At 40.8% G+C, this 21,809-nt stretch overlaps 1 protein-coding gene across 3 annotated transcripts in view; it reads left to right on the top strand.

Moving 5' to 3' along the window:
* Window positions 1-21,809, top strand: part of LOC133622412 (fibroblast growth factor 14-like) — a 178,775-nt gene that overhangs the window by 149,802 nt on the left and 7,164 nt on the right. For 2 of the 3 annotated variants that reach the window (XM_061985143.2, XM_061985142.2), the window contains exons 4-5: window positions 9,190-9,388; window positions 9,644-17,851. In XM_061985143.2, the coding sequence (XP_061841127.1) occupies window positions 9,190-9,388; window positions 9,644-9,792 (348 nt within the window). In that variant the 3' untranslated portion in view covers window positions 9,793-17,851. Of the gene's footprint in view, window positions 1-9,189; window positions 9,389-9,643; window positions 17,852-21,809 lie in introns of those variants that run through there. The other variant, XM_061985141.1, reaches the window with a different exon arrangement.

The following is a 21,809-nucleotide window of genomic DNA, read 5'->3' on the forward strand; positions in this document are numbered from 1 at the left end:
CCTCACCTATGGTCATGAGCTTTGGGTTATGACCGAAAGGACATACATCATAATTCTTCACTGAAATAGACGGTCACGAAAAAAAAATAGTTGATGAATGAGGAAAAAACAACAGAAAAGAAGATGTTTTAGAACTCGCGTCAATGTCCCACTGCTACTTTGATTGCTCGCCCACACATTCCTCAGAGCAGATGTCAAAGTCCCACGCACATCGAAACCCAAAATTATTGCCCTCTTCCTTCTTGAACTCATACGTCTTTGATTCACAAATTGTGGTCCACAGTCATGTACAAAGAGAGCGTGGCCAACTCGGTTTCAGGCAATTATTGTTTAAAAGGCACTCACGTGACGACAGGGCGCCTTGATTGCTACTAACTATGAGCTAATGCTATGAGTTTGCAGCGCTTCCACGTTAGTTTTTCGACGTGTAAAAATGCCCTGTTGTGCAGCATTAGGGTGCTCCACCTGCCAGAATTGTGGAAAGCTTTTACATCAATTCCCCACAACCCGGAAAGAAGACAAGTATGGGAAGTGAAGGTTCGCTGTCAAACAATGGAGAGCCACCAACTACAATGTCTTGTGCCAGGTAAAAACACGACACAGAGAACACACAGAAGCTAATACAAATTATAACAGACAACATTAATACATTTAACATTGCTTGACAAAAACAGACTATCTTTGAATCTCAGTCAAACTAAAATAATGCTGTTCGGTTGCAGCAGAAGAGAAAGTCAAATACAAATAGACGGAGAATGAGTAAAATAAACCACATTTTGGGTGTGATAAGAGATAAGCAAATGAACTGGAAATCTCATTAAAAATATATAACATAACATGGCGAGATGTCAATAATGAATAAAGCAAAATATGTTCTAGACCAAAAATCACTCCATATTCTCTACTTCTCGCCAGTGTTACCATATCTAAGTTATTGTGCAGAAATATGGGGAAACAAGTACAACAAATACATTAGAGGCAGACACCACAGTTGACATAATTCACACAAAAGTCATACAATCTCTGTGATTGTTGTCCAAAACTAATGAAGATGTTGGCAAAATGAGGGTAATAAGTTGTGTTTCGTGTGTTTTATGTTTATTGCGCCATCGTCTGCTGGTCCCGAAATGCTGCAGTAATGCAGCAGCAGAGTGCGTCAAATACGGTCACAAAATTATACTTTCAAGAAATAAAAGCATGTTTTATTGTAAGTATATGAGCTGGAGTATGTTTAGAACAATATTTAGACATATTATTTTGGTTTATTTTGTCAGAAAAACTAATGTCAAAACGACAGCAATTGCATGCATCCGGGCACAGCTGCGCATCTTTATACACCTCTCTGGTGGTGCTGGTATGGCTCCATCTAGTGGTACGTCAAAGAATCACTTTATCAAATATTCAAACGCAGTGTTACTGTTCAAACTGTGTGTAATGTTACAGTGGCCAAAAAGATTAAATATAAATGTTAAATAAAACCTCTGCCTTGTTTTTCATAAATATTCAGGCCTACTACGCTACTGTATTTTAATGTCTGTCATTATGGTGGTACTTGGAGAGCAAAGTCTATCTGAGGTGTTACTTGGTGAAAAAACGTATGAGAACCACTTTCCTGCACCAAATAGGTTGGTTAAGAAAAAGTTGAACAAAATCCTTAAAGGGGAACATTATCACCAGACCTATGTAAGCGTCAATATATACCTTGATGTTGCAGAAAAAAGACCATATATTTTTTTTAACCGATTTCCGAACTCTAAATGGGTGAATTTTGGCGAATTAAACTCCTTTCTACTATTCGCTCTCGGAGCGATGACGTCACGTTGTGACGTCATCGGGAAGCAATCCGCCATTTTCTCAAACACATTACAAACACCGAGTCAAATCAGCTGTTATTTTCCGTTTTTTCGACTGTTTTTCGTACCTTGGAGACATCATGCCTCGTCGGTGTGTTGTCGGAGGGTGTAACAACACGAACAGGGGCGGATTCAAGTTGCACCAGTGGCCCAAAGATGCGAAAGTGGCAAGAAATTGGACGAAATTTGTTCAAAATATGAGGGTGTGGGGAAAGCCGACGAAATGGTCAGTCGTTTGTTCCGCACACTTTACCGACGAAAGCTATGCTACGACAGAGATGGCAAGAATGTGTGGATATCCTGCGACACTCAAAGCAGATGCATTTCCAACGATTAAGTCAAAGAAATCTGCCGCCAGACCCCCATTGAATCTGCCGGAGTGTGTGAGCTATTCAGGGACAAAGGACCTCGGTAGCACAGCAAGAAATGGCGGCAGTTTGTTCCTGCAGACGAGCGAGCTAAACCCCCTGGATGTCTTGGCTCACACCGTCCCTTATGCCACCGAAGATGATCAAGAGAAGAATATCGACCTTAGCTTCCCTGGCCTGCTGACATCAACTCCAAAACTGGACAGATCAGCTTTCAGGAAAAGAGAGCGGATGAGGTTATGTCTACAGAATATATTAATTGATGAAAACTTTATTCATTACTCGCGGTTTTACGTAAATTATTATACATAAACTGTGTTTACCAATAATTTAGCTTAAAAACATTTATTTTTTTCAATCATTCGAGTACATTCGGGTAGTCTTGTGTAATGCAGTATTTTGTGTCTATTTAGGTATGGTTAACCTGAGTGCTGAAATCGTGGAAAATTATATGTTCTTAGCGCGCCTGATATGGGCTGTCTGCACTCTCAAAGTGCGTGTTGTTGCCAAATGTATTTCATATGCTGTAAACCTAGTTCATAGTTGTTAGTAATTATCTTATCAGACAGTGTTAAGCCGCTGAAATCCGTGTCTGAATCGGAGCTAATGTCGCTATACCTTGCTGTTTGTTTGTATTGGCATCACTGTGTGACGTCACAGGAAAATGGACGGGTGTATATAATGATGGTTAAAATCAGGCACGTTGAAGCTTTTTTTAGGGATATTGCGAGATGGGTAACATTTTGAAAAAAACTTCGAAAAATAAAATAAGCCACTGGGAACTAATTTTTAATGGTTTTAACCCTTCTGAAATTGTGATAATGTTCCCCTTTAAATAAAACCTCTGCCTTGTTTTTCATAAATATTCAGGCCTACTACGCTACTGTATTTTAATGTTGGTTATTATGGTGGTACTTGGAGAGCAAAGTCTATCTGAGGTGTTACTTGGTGAAAAAACGTATGAGAACCACTTTCCTGCACCAAATAGGTTGTTTAAGAAAAAGTTGAACAAAATCCTTAAAACTGCCACAAATGTGCCAGGACTAAGACCTACTAGATGTGGAGCCATGTTTACTTCCGTAAAAAATGCAGCAAGTGATTTGCGCATTGCGAACGCTTTCCGTTCACATCAAACATGTATACAAGTCTCAATTTTTGGGGGTAATGTGAACGACTACATGAAAAGATCTGAGTCAACCAAAAGTTTTAATTGGTCATCAGGAACCAGCCAGCCAGTCCGAGTGGTGTCAGCATGGACGGGTTTCACCGTATGCCGTTTTGCACCAAACCTTGGCTGTCGAAGTACCCATTCAATTTTGGATTTAAACTTTTCATAAGATGATGTCGTCATTTGAAGGAGTTGGGTATGAGAAGGGAAGGGAATCAACAACTGGATCTTTTTTGAGAACCGGTTCTCAGTGATTCCTGAGAATCGTTTGGATTCCCTTTTTTAAATTAGGATCGTTCTGCCTTGGCAGAGGTCTGCACTCTACTCAGTGCCTAAGCGCTAACCCTGCCTAACCTTTCTGGTATGCTCTGCTTTAGCGGCTGCTTTGTCCATGGTGTGTAAGGATGCTGTCTGCAGCAAGGTGGTGGTCCGCATATAGGTGGCACTTTTTATATTTGATCATTTGGGGAGGAGATGGGATCCATGCACAGAACGCATGCGAGTCGAAAGATAACAGAGCAGGGCTGCGTGCACCATGACGTAGAAAGAAGAGTGACGGGAATAATGAAAGCTAGAGAATTCAAGATAAGAGAGCGAGAGAATCTCCTGCTGATTTTCCAATCAAGAGCCTGTTGTTGTCCTCTTGCCTTTGTGATTTATTCTCCCTTTTCTTCTTCGTGTCCCAGTTTTGCTCTGCCGTGTTCTTTCATCCATTCATTCTTTCGCACTTCTGCTATTTTGAAATGACGACAGGACCACACAGGCGAGCGGCGCTAAAATGACTCACCTTCTTCGGGGGGCTCGGGCGTCAAGCAGCTTTTTATTTTAAAAGCAGCTTTGAATGATGCATGACCTCCCAGACCAATGCCAACGCGCACCTGGCACAGTGCACATCACAAAAGATCATCTTCAACAAATGAATTATGAATCTTGGCCTAAGGGCAGAACTAAATATGTATTAAAGCTTATTTAATCCTCCCAAAGCTCCTCTGGCTGGTTTAAATCATCACAGCCACCCACACATTATTGGTGGCGTTATGTTGGAATATTTAATACAGCATTCAATCATAATCACCTGCTCCTAGTTGTCGCCAACCAATTATTTAGTTACGTTTCATAGCCGAGCAAATGCTTCTGCACCTACAGTCATTCACTCTCAAAGCCACAAGTGTGTGTGGGTGTGGATCTGGGTGTGGATATACATATGATCCCTGGTAGCTGCTTACTGCCGCTACAGTGTGGCGATTTCCCTTCTTCCACACATGATTTTTCTGGAAAAGCAATCGCGTGTGGAAGAACACAGACCTACTAATATGTTAAATTACTGAGTGATTGTCAGTATATTTCTAACACAGCCCACCATCTCATCCCCCTATATACACTGACCCCTCCCTCTCAGCGCTGGTTGGTTGCCACGGCTACATTGTCGCCTCTCTTCCTCATGTTGCTATGAGACTCGGACCGGCAGACCTGAGCTGAATGACAATGTGTCTGTGGCTCTGGCAAGAGGCCCACAACAGCCAATAAGAGGAGGCCCAGACGAGCAGTGGGCAGCCTACCCAACAGGGCGTTTGTTTGGGCCTCTTCACATGTGAAGGACGCTTCATCCACACATGCTTGTGAATCTACGCAGAGACTTCATTCATGTGCTGATTACTGAAGTAAAGGCGAGGACAAGCTGATCAGGAGAGGATTACCTCTGCACACTTGTTCAATTTGCTAAGTCGATGTCTGTGAGCAGAATTTACTAAGTCACTGAGTTGCACGCAACTTTGTGAAGGGCTCAGGAACAATCCAAGAAATGTGTTTGCAATTTTGTTTCAAGGTTCAAACCTATTTATTTAAAAAAAAAAAAAAACATATTTAACTGAAATTTTAGGCACTGTTAAATACATATTCCTTACTTATTCAGTGAGTCATGAATGAATCTTAATGACAAGGTCCAACCATTTTGTGCTGATAAACAAGGGTGTAGCACAACATTTTGGGCCCCCATTCAAAAGACCTCAGAAGGGCCCCCCATCCCACCATCAACTAAAAAATAAATAAATAAAATAAAATAAAAATATACATAGTGTGTGTGTGTGTGTGTGTGTACACAGTCGCGATCAAACATAATGGCATGGCTGTCTTGAGTTTCCAATACTTTCTACAACTCTTATTTTTTTGTAATAGAGTGATTGGAGCACATACTTGTTGGTCAAAAAAAACATTCATGAAGTTTGGTTCTTTTATGAATTTATTATGGGTCTACTGAAAATGTGAGCAAATCTGCTGGGTGAGAAGTATACATACAGCAATGTTAATATTTGGTTACATGTCCCTTGGCAAGTTTCGCTGCAATAAGGCGCTTTTGGTAGCCATCCACAAGCTTCTGGTTGAATTTTTGACCACTACTCTTGACAAAATTGGTGCAGTTCAGCTAAATTTGTTGGTTTTCTGACATAGACTTGTTTCTTCAGCATTGTCCACACGTTTAAGTCAGGACTTTGGAAAGGCCATTCTAACATCTTCATTCTAGCCTGATTTAGCCATTCCTTTACCACTTTTGACGTGTGTTTGGGGTCATTGTCCTGTTGGGACACCCAACTGCGCCCGAGACCCAACTTCCGGACTGAAGTTTTTAGGTTGTCCTGAAGAATTTGGAGATAATCCTCCTTTTTCATTGTTCGATTTAAAGCACAGAACTTTCCTCCAGAAGGTCTTATCTTTGTCCATGTGATGTCAGATGAATCAAAAATTGAGCTGTTTGGCCACAATACCCAGCAATATGTTTGGAGGAGAAAAGGTGAGGCCTTTAATCCCAAGAACACCGAACCTACCGTCAAGCATGGTGGTGGTAGTATTATGCTCTGGGCCTGTTTTGCTGCCAATGGAACTGGTGCTTTAAATGGGACAATGAAAAAGGAGAATTACCTCCAAATTCTTCAGCACAACCTAATATCAGCAGCCCGAATGTTGGGTCTTGGGCGCAGTTGGGTGTTCCAACAGGACAATGACCCCAAATACACATAAAAAGTGGTAAAGTAATGGCTAAATCAGGCTAGAATGAAGGTTTTAGAATGGCCTTCCCAAAGTCCTGACTTAAACGTGTGGACAATGCTGAAGAAACAAGTCCACGTCAGAAAACCAACAAATTTAGCTGAACTGCACCAAATTTGTCAAGTGTAGTGGTCAAAAATTCATGGAGAAGCTTGCCAGAAGCTTGTGGATGGCTACCAAAAGCGCCTTATTGCAGTGAAACTTGCCAAGGGACATGTAACCAAATACCAGCATTGCTGTATGTATATTTTTGACCCAGCAGATTTGGTCACATTTTCAGTAAACCCATAATAAATTCATAAAAGAACCAAACTTCATGAATGTTTTTTGTGACCAACAAGTATGTGCTCCAATCACTCTATCACAAAACAATAAGAGCTGTAGAAGTTATTGGAAACTCAAGACAGCCATGACATTGTTCTTTACAAGTGTATGTAAACTTTTGATCGCGACTGCATATACATATATATACATATACTGTGTGTGTGTGTGTGTGTGTATATATATTATATATATATACATGTGTATACGTATATATATATATACATGTATATACAGTATGTGTGTGTATATATGTATATATATATATATATATATTTTCATATATATATATAATATGTATGTTTGTATATATATATATATATATATATATGTGTGTGTGTGTGTGTGTGTGTGTGTGTGTGTGTGTATGTATGTATGTATATATATGTGGGTGTATGTATATATATATATTTTTTTACATGCACTCTGAATGTAATTATTGCAATCATTTGGTTAAAGCCAGCATTATAAAACACATACAAACCTTAATTCAGGTTTGGAATTTAAAAAAATGGGAATAAAAAATATAGATCAACCCTTGTAAAATAATTGGGTTTTATTTTTGTATTTTTTTTAAACTTTTTTTATTCCATCCATCCATTTTCTACCGCTTGTCCATGGGGTGCAGGAGCCTATGTTGTTGTCGTTGTTTTTTTTTACAAAAAGTGCCAACAAATTCAATAATAATTGGCCAGAATATTATAAATAATCATATAACCCGTCAATATTCAATAGTTTCCTTTTACTGTACTTTAGAGTGCAAAGTAGAGGTTAGCTGGCCCACGTAGGATTGTCATCAGTGGGCAATACCAATCATAAAAATACATGATTATTATTGTTATGAATATATTATTGTTAGTGCATTTCCTTTATAAACTAGTGACGCCTCAGTCTGTTTCTAACCTACGTCAAGGGCCTTTGAATGCACCGCAGTTATTTGCAATGTGATGCAAAAGTGAAGATTAAACACAACTTTCTCCTATGCTGCCCCAAATAGATTTAGTGCATTTGTAACTTTCTTCTATCACCTGATTCTTATTCCAAATATTCTGGTGCTGTGTGTGAATATTAAATATGAGCTTTGTTGATGTTATGACATCCATGTTGAGTTAAGCGTTCCATGCTAGGTTTGCTACATATTTGATCGGGGTATAGTTACCTAAATGTTCTCAATATGATTCAAACAACCTTATTGTGCCGTTAGGGGTGCATGTCTGATGCAAGGGCTGTTTAACACCTTTCTTACGTCACGACTCTGGAGACCGATGAGCAATTATCAGCAGGTTTATTGACATTCAAAAGGGTGAAACTAAAAAGACAAACAATACAGTCAATATATACATATGTTATGCAAATGTATCATATATATGCTGTAATGCTACCTCAAAAGGCATGAGAAGGTAAACAAAGTGAATTTGTACTACGACGCCATCTTAGATGACATCGCAAATTACTGCTAATGAGTATGGCAAAGATCATACATCAAAAATCATTAATTTAGCTCGAAATATTTTAGACAAAAACCAAGTTTCAAAGTTCAACTTATGATACATACCGGCGATGCAACCTTAAACAAAAGACATATGCAGTATTTCTTTGAAAATAACCACCATAAAGTACGTGCTGGCACCGTAGATTTCTCTGCTTGGCCTATGCAACTTCCGGTCAATAAAGTTTGATTCAAAATACCCACTTCTCAACGATGTAGTAACTGCCATGACCACATGATGGCGACAAATACACATGTAATGTTAATTACATAACAAGCTTATTTAAGCACAACACATTTCAACAACAAGAGTTTACAACTTTTAGTTGTAACAGAACACTTATTGTTGAACTTTCATGACCATATTTGTTTTTGATTAGCATTAATGCCATCATTTTTATAACCTTCATATTTAAATGACAGCAACAAAAACATCCACACTTCGACGCCCCTGCTCATACAAATTAGGATTGTTGATCGGCATTGGCAAAGATTGATGCTCCACTGTTTGTCATTCTCGCTACAGCTGCATCCCTCAGAGATGTTAAGAGTTGGAAGATCAGTCTGGTAGCCACCCAAGATCATTAAAATTGTTCCAGTATCGGTTTTCCTATACAGACATGGATTTTAGCTGCTGGTGAATGAAAGTAAAGCTTGCTCTTAAAGATTGATTGACTATTGTTCCTCTTCATATGAAATAATTGGTTCTGAAAGGTGTCGTTTAATTGCTGGTTTGTGTTCGGGACAAAATAATCAACGTGAACACATCACCTTGGACATTTGACTAAAACAATCAACAGGTGAGCTCATTCATGGGAATGGCTTGTGCCTCCAGACTCTTTTCTCCAAGCGTCTTTTCCATTCCTCTTAGGTACTTCATTTTGTAAAGCGCCATGAGATGGTGAAAAAGGTTTTTGACCGTTTTTTTTTTTTTCCATGTCTCTTCAGGAACTGTTCACCCCGGAGTGCAAGTTTAAGGAGTCTGTGTTTGAGAACTACTACGTCATCTACAGCTCCATGCTCTACAGGCAGAAGGAGTCGGGCCGCGCCTGGTTTCTGGGCCTCAACAAGGAAGGCCAGGCCATGAAGGGAAACCGAGTCAAGAAGACCAAACCAGCTGCACATTTCCTGCCTAAACCTATAGAAGGTAAGCATCGCCTCACTGTTTTAGTCCAGATCAGATGATTTTTTTAATGGCTGAAAGAGTCTTTAATGAATTTTCCCATTTCTCTTTCTGTCATCCTTCCCCTTAATTCCTACTTTCATTCATATGTTCTACTATCACTTCATACATCACTTTTATGTTCTCTTTATTCCCTGTGTCTTCACCTCTTCGCCATCACAACCCCCTCGTGTCACGCATTAAACGAACCCCCTGACACCTTCCTGCCCACCCCTCTAGTTGCGATGTACCGAGAGCCTTCGTTGCACGATGTAGGGGAGGCGGTGCCTAAGCTCGCCGGGGGCCCGCCTTCCAAAAGCACAACCAGCGAGCCAGTGGTCATGAATGGCGGCAAGCCTGTCAGCAAACCTGACAAGGAAGCGACATAGCCCCGCCCCCAGTATCTTTCCCTCTCTCACCCGGCTAAGCGGAGTCCAGGAAAAGCCAGCTACTCTGCAACAAATGCGACAAAACAAACTCAAAGCCAAGTTTGGACTCGTCGGCAGCGGGGAGCCACACCAGGCACCTCACTGCTCACCTTATTGGACATAACTCATGTTGTAGGCAGCAGAGCGCTAGACAGGAAGAAGATGGCGACAGCAAGCAGCTTGACCTTCCCTTGGAGAAGACAGGCTTCGCGAAATGTCAACAACCACAAAAAGTACCCAAGTGTCGTATCCACCGGTGTTTTCCTGTGACAATCTGTTACTAAGGGGCCTGCTTTTCCTCCTCTGATAGTCAACTGTTCTGTCACCAAATGTGCTTGCTGGCTGCGGGCCTCAGACGCACGTACACGCACACAAGCTACACAACATTTTTAAATCATTAAGACAAACATGACGGAGTGATGAGGACGCAGCCGTGCATTTAAATCTGTCACACATTGTTCTGATTCGACACGTTTTGTTCTTATTTGACAGGCACTGTCTATCATTTTCGTTTATTGCTTTGTTGGTAGCTTATCAAAAGGCTGATGGAAGACCAAGCTGCTTGGTTGTACAGATACAGAACTGACTTCAGTTGCTACCTCCCTGTCAGCCGCTTAAAGCATGCTATGACATCCGCACTCGAGAATCCCAGCAAGGACTTGCTCAAATCGGCACATCGCTTGAAACGAAGACAAGTGTTTGTAGCACCAAGCAGATGAAGGCGAAGTTTCAGGCAGCAAGGTAGCAGTGTTGTTTACATGGAGTAGCAGAGGACAAGTAGAATGTAACTGAATGGAAAAGCTCAAGCCTACACTCTCAGAGGATGGCTTGCCACTGCTTGGGCTCTGGAAAGGTACATGGTTACCATGGTGTCCAAGAAGTAGTCCTTTGGGTACAATCGCACAGTTTGTACCTTTTAGAGACAGATATGAGCTCCTATTCCTGGCGGTGTATCAAAACGTGCTGCCGTCCCAAGAACTTGAATTTTAAAGGTAAGAGTGAGGGTAAAAGTGAACAGGGTAAATCGTGTTAAAGTCACTTAGTTTGAGGCACTGCATACAGAGGTGTGTGTGGCTTGTGACAAGAAGGCAGTTTTAATGTACTGGCTTTTAATAGCTGGTAAAAGGTTTGATGAGACCTTCTAACGGCACAGGTATTTTAGCCTCAATCGAAATATCGCATGACAAGCTCTAGTGTGGGGAACTGCAAGGAAAGAAAATGGAGTACCCTCCTTAATGAAAGCAAACCAAATAGAATCCTCACTGTGACCGTCCACTTAGCTCGGATCTGTTCAAGACTTGAATCCTTGTTCAAAACCCGGGCTTTTGGTTCCGATGCCAGTGCACCACACTGGTGTTCACTCATATATTTTCTGTGAGTAGATACGAATACTGTGATCCTACTCGTCCAGTTAGCGGCAGTAAAAGAGACGCTAGAGGCTCAGCAGATGTGATTTCAGTAGCTGTCCCTCCCTTTGGACTGGACCGAGATAAATGACCACGAAGACAGAAACGAGGCTGTGTCACTAATCAGACGAGCTGTATCCCCTCAGCAACAGGTGGAATAAAATGAAACCGCTCGCACGTCAGGACCACAGCTCTAGGCTTTACTCCCTAGTTGAAGAAAATGTTGTTACCTCCCCTCTGGTACCGTGACCTCTTGTTAAAACAAGTGAACTTGAATAATGTGTCTGCTCTGCGACTGAAACGACAAAATAGCAGCAAGACCGGTGTACTTAGGACAAAACTTGTCAAGTGTATTTCTGCTGTTGTCTCACCGGGAAGTTGTGTTGTAGTTTCTCTCATCGCTGGTTGTTGGTTTACACAGTGGAACCTCTGAAGGCCGACACCCCGAAGTCCTTTTATTCACAATTTCACCATGAAAAATAGGCCTCCTAAGTCGCTTGATACTTTAACAATACAATGCTTTTTGGGGGATTTTTTGACTTACTTATTCCAGAAGAAGAGCCAGTCTTACCAGCAGTATGAAGAAAGTGTAAGAGGATACTCCTTCGTCAACGAACCAATTTTTTGCTATAAGTCACATTTTACTATTAACAGTGGTTAAATTTGCTGTGTGTGTGAATGTTCAACATAATAGCACATGTTGCCATTAGTGGTTTAAAAGCGCGGCTGAGCAAATAAATGTCTACTTACATCACAATTACAAATAAAATAAAATAAATGTGGTCCGAATACGATTAATGCCGTTAATGGGTGTCACTCGCGGCTGTCTCGAACAAACATGCGCACTCAGAGTTCGTGCACATACAGCACACACAAAAGCAGTCCCAGAGAAGCGACTAACAATCCAGGGTGTCTTAGAAGAGTCCACTATTTGACGATTCAACTTGTAGGAAGTCTGATTCGACAATCAACTTTGCAGTCGAATTGTCAGACATCGAATTGAGTTGTGTACCCGAGGCCCCCCTTTTAAAGCGGGTTTGTTGGAAGGACGTTCAGAGATAAGGGCTGCGAGGCTCGTTGTACCGTGCCGCCAAACACGAAGCCCGCCATAACACTGCACGCCTTGTGCCCGCTGGTGGGATCCGCCGGAAACTGGAAACTGGACACGGCACGCGTCGAACACGGAAAGTGTAGCTTCCACCAGTTCGTTCGGGCACGAGTCCTCCCTCACGGCTGCTCTCTGGCAACGATAATGATCATTCCGCAAGTTCACCTACGAAAATCTTGTTACAACTTTTACTTCCTCTAATTCAAGCCTTGAGAGTCTTCTCAGTGCTTCACCACCTTAACTGGGTCGATCTGAAGACTCTACTAAACCACCCAATCTCTGTGGTTTAGCCTTTTTAGGTGCACAAAGTTGCACATGAGATCTGTTTGATAGGATCCCCACTAGCTCCGTCAGATGAATCAGATTAGGGCTGGGCGATATGGCCTTTTTTTAATATCTCGATATTTTTAGGCCATATCGCGATACACGATATATATCTTGATATTTTGCCTTAGTCTTGAATGAACACTTGATGCATATAATCACAGCAGTATGATGATTCTATGTTTCTACATTAAAACATTCTTGTTCATACTGCATTAATATATGCTCATTTTAAGCTTTCATGCAGAGAGGGAAATCACTATTCATTAATTCAACAGTTAAGCAGTGGCACAAACATTCATGTCATTTCAAAACAAAGTACAAGAATGTCAGAGACATTTTAAAACAAGCTATTAGTGCACTTTTGTGCATGATGTCACTAAGATGACAAATCAAAACAACACTAAATTAAAGTGCACTTTTTGCACAGAATGCCACTACAATAGTTTAAAACAAATAAAGTGCACTTTTGTGCATGATGTCACACAAGATATTTCAATAACTGTCAAATAAAAATGAGCTGCATAATAGGAAATCAAATAGTGTACGTCCTTCGCTATGTGGTAGCTTCCGGCAGACGTTATCTCCTGATGTCGTTTTTTTTTTTTCATACGGTGTTGATGTGGAAATGGTTGCCTCGGCATTTTGTTGGTGTGGCACCGAACGGAGATGTTGACATGCGGAGTAAGCACTCTTCATTCTCTAGCAGGTGACTTTTCAAATGATGCTACAAATTAGCAGTAATGCTACTTTTTGTAGCAACACTTTTGCTCCACACTTGACAAATTACGGTTGTCTGTTCGACATATTCCCACTTGACGCCAAACCACCGCCAGACGATGGACCCCGCGCTGTTTTTCTTGGGAATTAATTCTTCCTTCATTTGTTACCAAATTCGCACCTTCTTTCTCTCGTATTACCACTCGCATCACAGCTAACGTTACCCATGCCGCTACCTCTCTGCTCCGCGAGGGCGTATACGTATGTGACGTATGTAAGAAGGTGCGCTTGTTTATGTCTCTGTGAGAAGGAGAGACTAGAAAGAGTGAGAAGAGCCTGTAGTGCATGGGTGTCAAACTCTGGCCCTTGGGCCAAATTTGGCCCGCCGTGTAATTTCATTTGGCCCTTGAGGCGATATCAAATTAACACTAAAGCTGGCCCGCCGATTATATACAGCGACGGTGCCGCGGTAACACAGCATTCACCGCTAATTCTCATACTTGCAAACCCTCCCGGGAGAGTACCAGATTTCAGTGCTCGTCCCGAAAATCGTCACATCCGCTTTTCATCCAGTCCAACGAGTGCTGGCCCAGTCACATATGTGCGGCTTCTGCACGCACACACAAGTAAATGCAATTCATACTTGATCAACAGCGATAAAAGTTACACTGAGGGTTGCCGTATAAACAACTTTAAGTTTTTCCGGGAGCTACAAGGTAGCGTCCCGGAAGAGTTAGTGCTGCAAAGGGTTCTGGGTATTTGTTCTGTTGTGTTTATGTTGTGTTACGGTGCGGATGTTCTCCCGAAATGTGTTTGTCATTCTTGTTTGGTGTGGATTCACAGTGTGGCGTATATTTCTAACATTGTTAAAGTTATTTATACGGGCACCCTCAGTGTAACCTGTATCGCTGTTGATCAAGTATGCGTTGCATTCCCGTGTGTGTTCATGCAGAAGCCGCACATATCTTGTGACTGGGCCAGCACATTGTTAGAATGGATGAAAAGCGGACGTTAAAGGCAGTGCCTTTAAAGCACGCCCCAAAGACTGTGGTCCAGGTGGACTACGATGAACACCTTGGTTGGATAATGAAGGTTGCCTCAGCTCAAAGCCTGAGCCCTGACATTAATGAACTAGCATCCCAGAAAAGATGCCAGGTATCTGGCTTGGGCACATCAGATTAGATCAGTGTGTTGAAACTGAGCCGTTTAAAGTCCTGAATGGTTGGTTTATTCATTATTTTATTTTCAAATTTATTAGCCTGTGGAAAAAGTTAATGTTGATATTTACCTCAGAAGGCTGCAAAGAGAAAAGAGGCATTCAATTTTTATTTAAATTGTATTTGATATGCCATTGATAATTTTTTATTATTATTATTTGAAACTCGATTTTGCATGTCACTATAAAGTTATATAAGCCTTGCTGGTTCAATATTCAATGCAAAACTTGTTTGGGTCCCTATTAAAAGGTTAATTTGTTCAACCTTGGCCCGTGGCTTTGTTCAGTTTTAAACTTTGTCCCATTCTGTATTTGAGTTTGACACCCCTGATGTAGTGTAATGCCTGCAGCTAAAAGCAACTGCGTGAGAACGTATACTCGAATATCACGATATAGTCATTTTCTATATCGCACAGAGACAAACCCGCGATATATCGAGTATATCGATATATCGCCCAGCCCTAATCAGATGCAACTATGAAAATCGGTAGCTGAAGATAGCCCTAATCTGCAGTTGTTGTTACGACTGCTATACATTCAATGATGGCTAACATTAGTTGCCAAAAGTTGCTATCATTAGTTGGCGTGCTCGGAGCTAGAAACAGTAACAGTAACATACCCGTAATATAATGCTTGCAGCACGTTCTAAAAACAGTTGTATTCTTATGTGGGGCATAAGGAATCACGAGGTGCAGCCGTGACAAGATTTCCTTCACAATAGTTTCAAAAATATGAATATATCAGGGTCTGCCCAGTGTGCCAGGACAGATTGTGTTTGACCTTAGAGGCTCCACTGTACACCAAATGTTGAGACGCTGGTGAATCCAGCGCACCTCACCAGACTAACACGCGCCACGCACTGATGAGAAAGAAGTCTTTAGGCTGGTGTTGTACTTGTCTCGCGTCAACGAAATATTGATTGTTAACGTGCATTGTGACACTCGTTGTAACATTGTTGCTAGGAAATAAGAAATCTAGCCCTGACAATCAGGTATATCGTCTATGTATCCCCTTATAGTCATGGTCCACCGCCGCAGAGATTGTTTGAGCGCAGAACTTGGTCACTGATTTGTTTGCATCACATTCAGTAACACGACTTTGAAATCTCACCGTAGCCGAATCTTACAGATTTAGTTCCATTTGCATTTGAGTTGTTGTTACTGATGACTGTTTTGTTCATAGTACATATACATGTTATGTTATTGAATTCATATCACGTGTGGCCCTGTGCTGGAAGAGTCTATTCAGAGAAGCCCACCTTGTCAGGGTAGTTAGCAGCAGCTGTTGAGGATCTGTGGCATAAGTTGTAGAATAATGACGGTCCAGTGAAAAAACATCCGTGGACCAAAGATGCAGATATAACAGGGTTTTCCAGGGTGATAATCACACATCCTGACGCGGCACGCAATTACTGAGAGTATGTCCTGAGAGGTTTTTCCCCACTTAGTGGTTGGCTCGGCGCTAAGGCTACAATTATGAGCAACGCACACAGAAAGAGCGTCCACTTTAATTAGAAGGGAGCAATCATGCTAAACCCGGGTGACGTTTAATTTCCACTCATGTGCCACATTGCAGAGTGGACGTGCAGTAATCATTTGTGACCAGTGCGGGCGCACTTTAGAGACATTTAGAGCTGCGCTCGTGATGTAGCTGGTCTCTTTCAGGTTCACTCTGTTCCTCTGACAGAAAGAAGGCCTTATTACACAGACACACACCATATGACTTATCAGTAATCCTTTGCGCCGCTCTGTTGTGTCGGCTGTATCTAAGCTAGGTAGGGCGCTTATTATGTCCTCCTATTGCTGCTCGGACTGTTTCCACTTGTTGCACGTGTTATCAAAATGGACCAATGACGTGGGTGGTTGGCAAAGGGGCTAGTGCATGTTGTCTTGTAGGAAATGTGTGCTAAAAACAAAGCAGCTTTTAGCTCAATTCTGCTCCTGATTTACACCAATCGATATGCCTGACAGCATTTCAAAGAACACTTGTTTGGGTCACGTAAAGATGAAAAGCAGGAGCGAGTAAAACAAGCTGGCATCTCACCTGTGTGAATCCTGTACTGTTCTAGTGAGCTGGGTAGCAAAAGGTGGCTCGTACTGTCTGCTGTCTTTCAGTAAATGTTCAGTTCCTCTTATGTCCATAATATGCAAACAAATTATGTCTGCACTGTACAGTTTGTGTCTCACCTATTGTATACACACAGAACAGAACAATATTAAAGATTTATAGAAAGAAAGCATGGATTGCCGACAAATTCATTTCTTGCAGTACACCTCAAAATGACTTATTGTCCCTTTCTGACAATGTCAACCCACCCATATTGCAGGTCAATCAGTAGCACCAAAAGTTAACTGACTTTAAATGAACAGAGACATTACCGAGTTTGTTTCTTGGTGTTTTGTGCAAAGCAGGGATGTAACGATTACCAGTATTAATGGTAAACCGTGGTATTTCCCGATAATCAATAATATTGTCTGAAATTAAAATGATCGTAAAACCCTAAATCAGTGGTCCCCAACCTTTTTGTAGCTGCGGACCGGTCAACGCTTGAAAATTTGGGGGGGTATTTATTTTTTAATTTAAAAAAAAAAATTTTTGTCATAAAGAAATACAATCATGTGTGCTTACGGCATACTTGCCAACCCTCCCGGATTTTCCGGGAGACTCCCGAAATTCAGCGCCTCTCCCGAAAACCTCCCGGGACAAATTTTCTCCCGAAATTCAGGCGGTACTGGAGGCCACGCCCCCTCCAGCTCCATGCGGACCTGAGTGACTAGTCAACAGCCTGTTTTCACGTCTGCTTTCTCACAATATAAACAGCGTGCCTGCCCCAATCACATTATAACTGTAGAATGATCGAGGGCGAGTTCTTGGTTTCTTATGTGGGTGTATTGTTAGGCAGTTTCATTAACGTCCTCCCAGCGTGGCAACAACACACAACAACAGCAGTCACGTTTTCGTCTGCCGTAAACAGCAATGTTGTGACACTCTTAAACAGGACAATACTGCCATCTACTGTACATGCATATGTGACAATAACATCTAGGGCTTTTAGAGAGTGCAGTGCACAACTGCGCACACAACAAGGAGACGAAGCAGAATGCATCATCAGAGAGGGTGTTCAGCATGGTTAGAAAAATAGTGACAGAATAGAACAAGGATGGACAATTCAACCCTTAACTCAACAATGAGTAGATGAGTGTTATGTGTGTGTATATGTGTAAATAAATGAACACTGAAATTCAAGTATTTCTCATATTTATATATATATATATATATATATATATATATATATATATATATATATATATATATATATATATATATAGCTAGAATTCACTGAAAGTCAAGTATTTCTTATATATACTTGGTGAATTCTAGCTGTAAATATACTCCTCCCCTCTTAACCACGTCCCCAACCACACGACCCCCACCCCACCTCCCGAAATCGGAGGTCTCAAGGTTGGCAAGTATGGCTTACGGACTGTATCCCTGCAGACTGTATTGATATATATTGATATATAATGTAGGAACCAGAAATATTAATAACAGAAAGAAACAACCCTTTTGTGTGAATGAGTGTAAATGGGGGAGGGGAAGTTTTTTGGGTTAGTGCACTAATTGTAAGTGTATCTTGTTTTTTTTATGTTGATTTAATAAAAAATAAAAAAATGTTGTTTTTTTTGTTTTTTTGGGGGTTTTTTTTACTTCTTCTGTGGCCCGGTACAAATCGATTCACGGACCGGTACCGGGCCGCGGCCCGGTGGTTGGGGACCACTGCCCTAAATGATAGCCACATTTGGACCAGTAATACTGCTCATTTCCTAGCTTTCTTAAATGCGTACATTAATACAAGCCACATTAACGTCATACCACGGTTTAAGTTAGCATAAACTCATTGCTGTCTGACAGGCACATGCAACCCTTTTGCTGTCCGTAAAAAAAACCTGTCCTTTTTACCGCAGCCCATTTTTTTTCCACATTCATTTGATATCGGTCCTGACCGACGGCACTCACAGGCACTCGGCGAAAACATTGCATTGATACTGCTTGGACGTTTCCTAAACAAGACAGAAGAACAACTCAAAGTCTCCTCCGGCTTTTTACTGTCGTTTGTTGTGTTTAACGAAGGGAGAGAGGGCATACCTGTCGACATTTGCATTTCAATATATGGGAAATTTCTCAGGAAAATGGGAGTAAATGTGTGTTTATGTGTATATATTTGTATATGTATACATGTTAAAAAAAAAATGTGTGTGAGGAAATATATATATATATACACACAAACCCCAAAACCAGTGAAGTTGGCACGTTGTGTAAATGGTAAATAAAAACAGAATACAATGATTCGCAAATCCTTTTGAACTTATATTAAATTGAATAGACTACAGACAAGATATTTAATGTTCGAACTGAGAAACTTTTTTTTTTTTTTTGCAAATAATCATTAACTTAGAATTTAATGGCAGCAACACATTGCAAAAAAGTTGGCACAGGGGCATTTTTACCGCTGTGTTACATGGCCTTTCCTTTTAACAACACTCAATTTTTGAAGCTTTTCAGGTGGAATTCTTTCCCATTCTTGCTTGATGTACAGCTTAAGTTGTTCAACAGTCCGGGGGTCTCCGTTGTGGTATTTTAGGCTTCATAATGCGCCACACATTTTCAATGGGAGACAGGTCTGGACTACAGGCAGGCCAGTCTAGTACCCGCACAATTTTTACTACGAAGCCACGCTGTTATAACACGTGCAGAATGTGGCTTGGCATTGTCTTGCAGTCGAAGTGGAGGCACGTAAATAAGACCGCCCACAAAATGGCGCATCCTGAAGAGACGGTCACAAAGCAGCTTGAAGAAACATACATCTATGCAAAATTTTGACTAAAGAACCACCATTACATGTTATGTAGACCAGGGGTTCTCAACCTTTTTGACCTCGGGGCCTAACTTTTCCACTACAGAATATTCCACTAAAATATTAACACTGAATACGTCATCTTACGCATGATTTCAATCATATTTAAAATGTTATATCTAACCTATTTACAGTTTACAACCTTGTCAAATGATATGAAAGCATGTGTTAATCACAAAGATTATTATTTATTTAACACATAAACCCTAGTCTTAGGTCAGGCTGATTAGAAAAATAAGTACTAGCCAAATATACTGCATAAGAAGGGACTCATAAATAACTGACTAAAAATGAATTCACTTATAATTACCGTATTTTTCGGAGTATAAGTCGCACCTGCCGAAAATGCATAATAAAGAAAGAAAAAAACATAAGTCGCACTGGAGCTCGGCCAAACTATGAAAAAAAACTGTGACTTATAGTCCGAAAAATACGGTATCTTGTGCGAAAATAAATCAACTAAATTAAAAGTTATTGTTTCTTAAATAAACTGTCAATAAAATTCAAATGCAAAAGAAAATACAGCTTCACCACTTAAGTCATAATTTTTGTGCTTAAGAAACTTCTCTATGACTTTAGCTCCAGACTTCTTCTGTTTGTTTGGTATTGTCATTACTGCCACAAATGGTGGGGGAAAAAAAAAAAAAATATATATATATATATATATATATATATATATATATATATATCCGAGAAACAGATATTTTTTGGCGGGGGGGTTGATTTTTTATTTATTTGTTTTTTTTATTTTTTTTTAAAATAAAGAAATACAATCATGTGTACTTACGGACTGTATCCCTGCAGACTGTATTGATAAACATTGATATATAGTGTATATATTGTGTTTTTATGTTGATTTAATTAAAAAAAATATATATATATTTTTTTTTTTTCCTTGTGCGGCCCGGTACCAATCGGTCCGCGGCCCGGTGGTTGGGGACCACTGCTCTAGGGCAGTGTTTTTCAACCACTGTGCCGCGGCACACTAGTGTGCCGTGAGATACAGTCTGGTGTGCTGTGGGAGATGATCTAATTTCACCTATTTGGGTTAAAAATATTTTTTGCAAACCAGTAATTATAGTCTTCAAATTATGTGTTGTTGTTGTTGAGTGTCGGTGCTGTCTACAGCTCGCCAGCCGGTAGCTAATTGCTTTGTAGATGTCGGAAGGCAGTGTGCCGGTAAAAAGGCGTCTAATGCTTAAACCAAAAATAAACAAAGGGTGAGTGCCCCTAAGAAAAGGCATTGAAGCTTAGGGAAGGCTATGCAGAACGAAACTCAAACTGAACTGGCTACAAAGTAAACAAAAACAGAATGCTGGACGACAGCAAAGACTTACTGCGGAGCAAAGACGGCGTCCACAATGTACATCCGAACATGACATGACAATCAACAATATCCCCACAAATAAGTATAAAAAAACAACTGATATATTCTTGATTGCTAAAACAAAGTAGATGCGGGAAATATCGCTCAAAGGAAGACATGAAACTGCTACAGGAAAATACCAAAAAAAAGAGGAAAGCCACCAAAATAGGAGTGCAAGACAATAACTAAAACACCACACACAGGAAAACAGCAAAAAACTCAAAATAAGTCGTGGCATGATGTGACAGGTGGTGACAGTACACCTACTTTGAGACAAGAGCTATATTGATACATAGTTGGTTATGGTTTAAAGTCATATCCAACAATTGCGACAACTACTTTTTACTGTCAACTGAGTTTTGTTTTTTAGTGATTTCTGCTGGTGGTGTGCCTCCGCGTTTTTTCAACGCAGAAAAGGTTAAAAAACATCGCTCTAGGGAGCGCTTGGCCCAGCCTTATGGTTAAGAACGACTGATGACCACACGGAAGTGTTTTTAAATGTTACATGTAGGGGGAAAAAATAATAACATTACCCCTTTTTAAAAGCACAACTGCAAAACAAAATGGCGTTCTTTTGTCGTACACAAAACACTCCCGTCTTTTTAGTTCATTTCAATAAGGCCAGACTGAGTTGCTCACTCATGTGTTACACACACACACACACACACACACACACACACACACACACACACACACACACACACACACACACACACACACACACTTGTAGCAATGTGTTTCAAATAGTGTTGAGAGCTCACTTGAGAATCGGCCTCATGTCTGACTGCTTCATTATCATCAAAGACAACAGACACAGTTCCATGTGCTTGTACGTGCACACACACACACACACACGCCTGTGAAGTCCCTTTCAGCTGTTGCCACATGGAAGCATGCAGATATCCAGCTGTGCTTTCTAATGG

Source organism: Nerophis lumbriciformis, linkage group LG23 (genome assembly GCF_033978685.3).
Source record: "Nerophis lumbriciformis linkage group LG23, RoL_Nlum_v2.1, whole genome shotgun sequence".
NCBI classification, from domain to species: Eukaryota; Metazoa; Chordata; class Actinopteri; order Syngnathiformes; family Syngnathidae; genus Nerophis; species Nerophis lumbriciformis.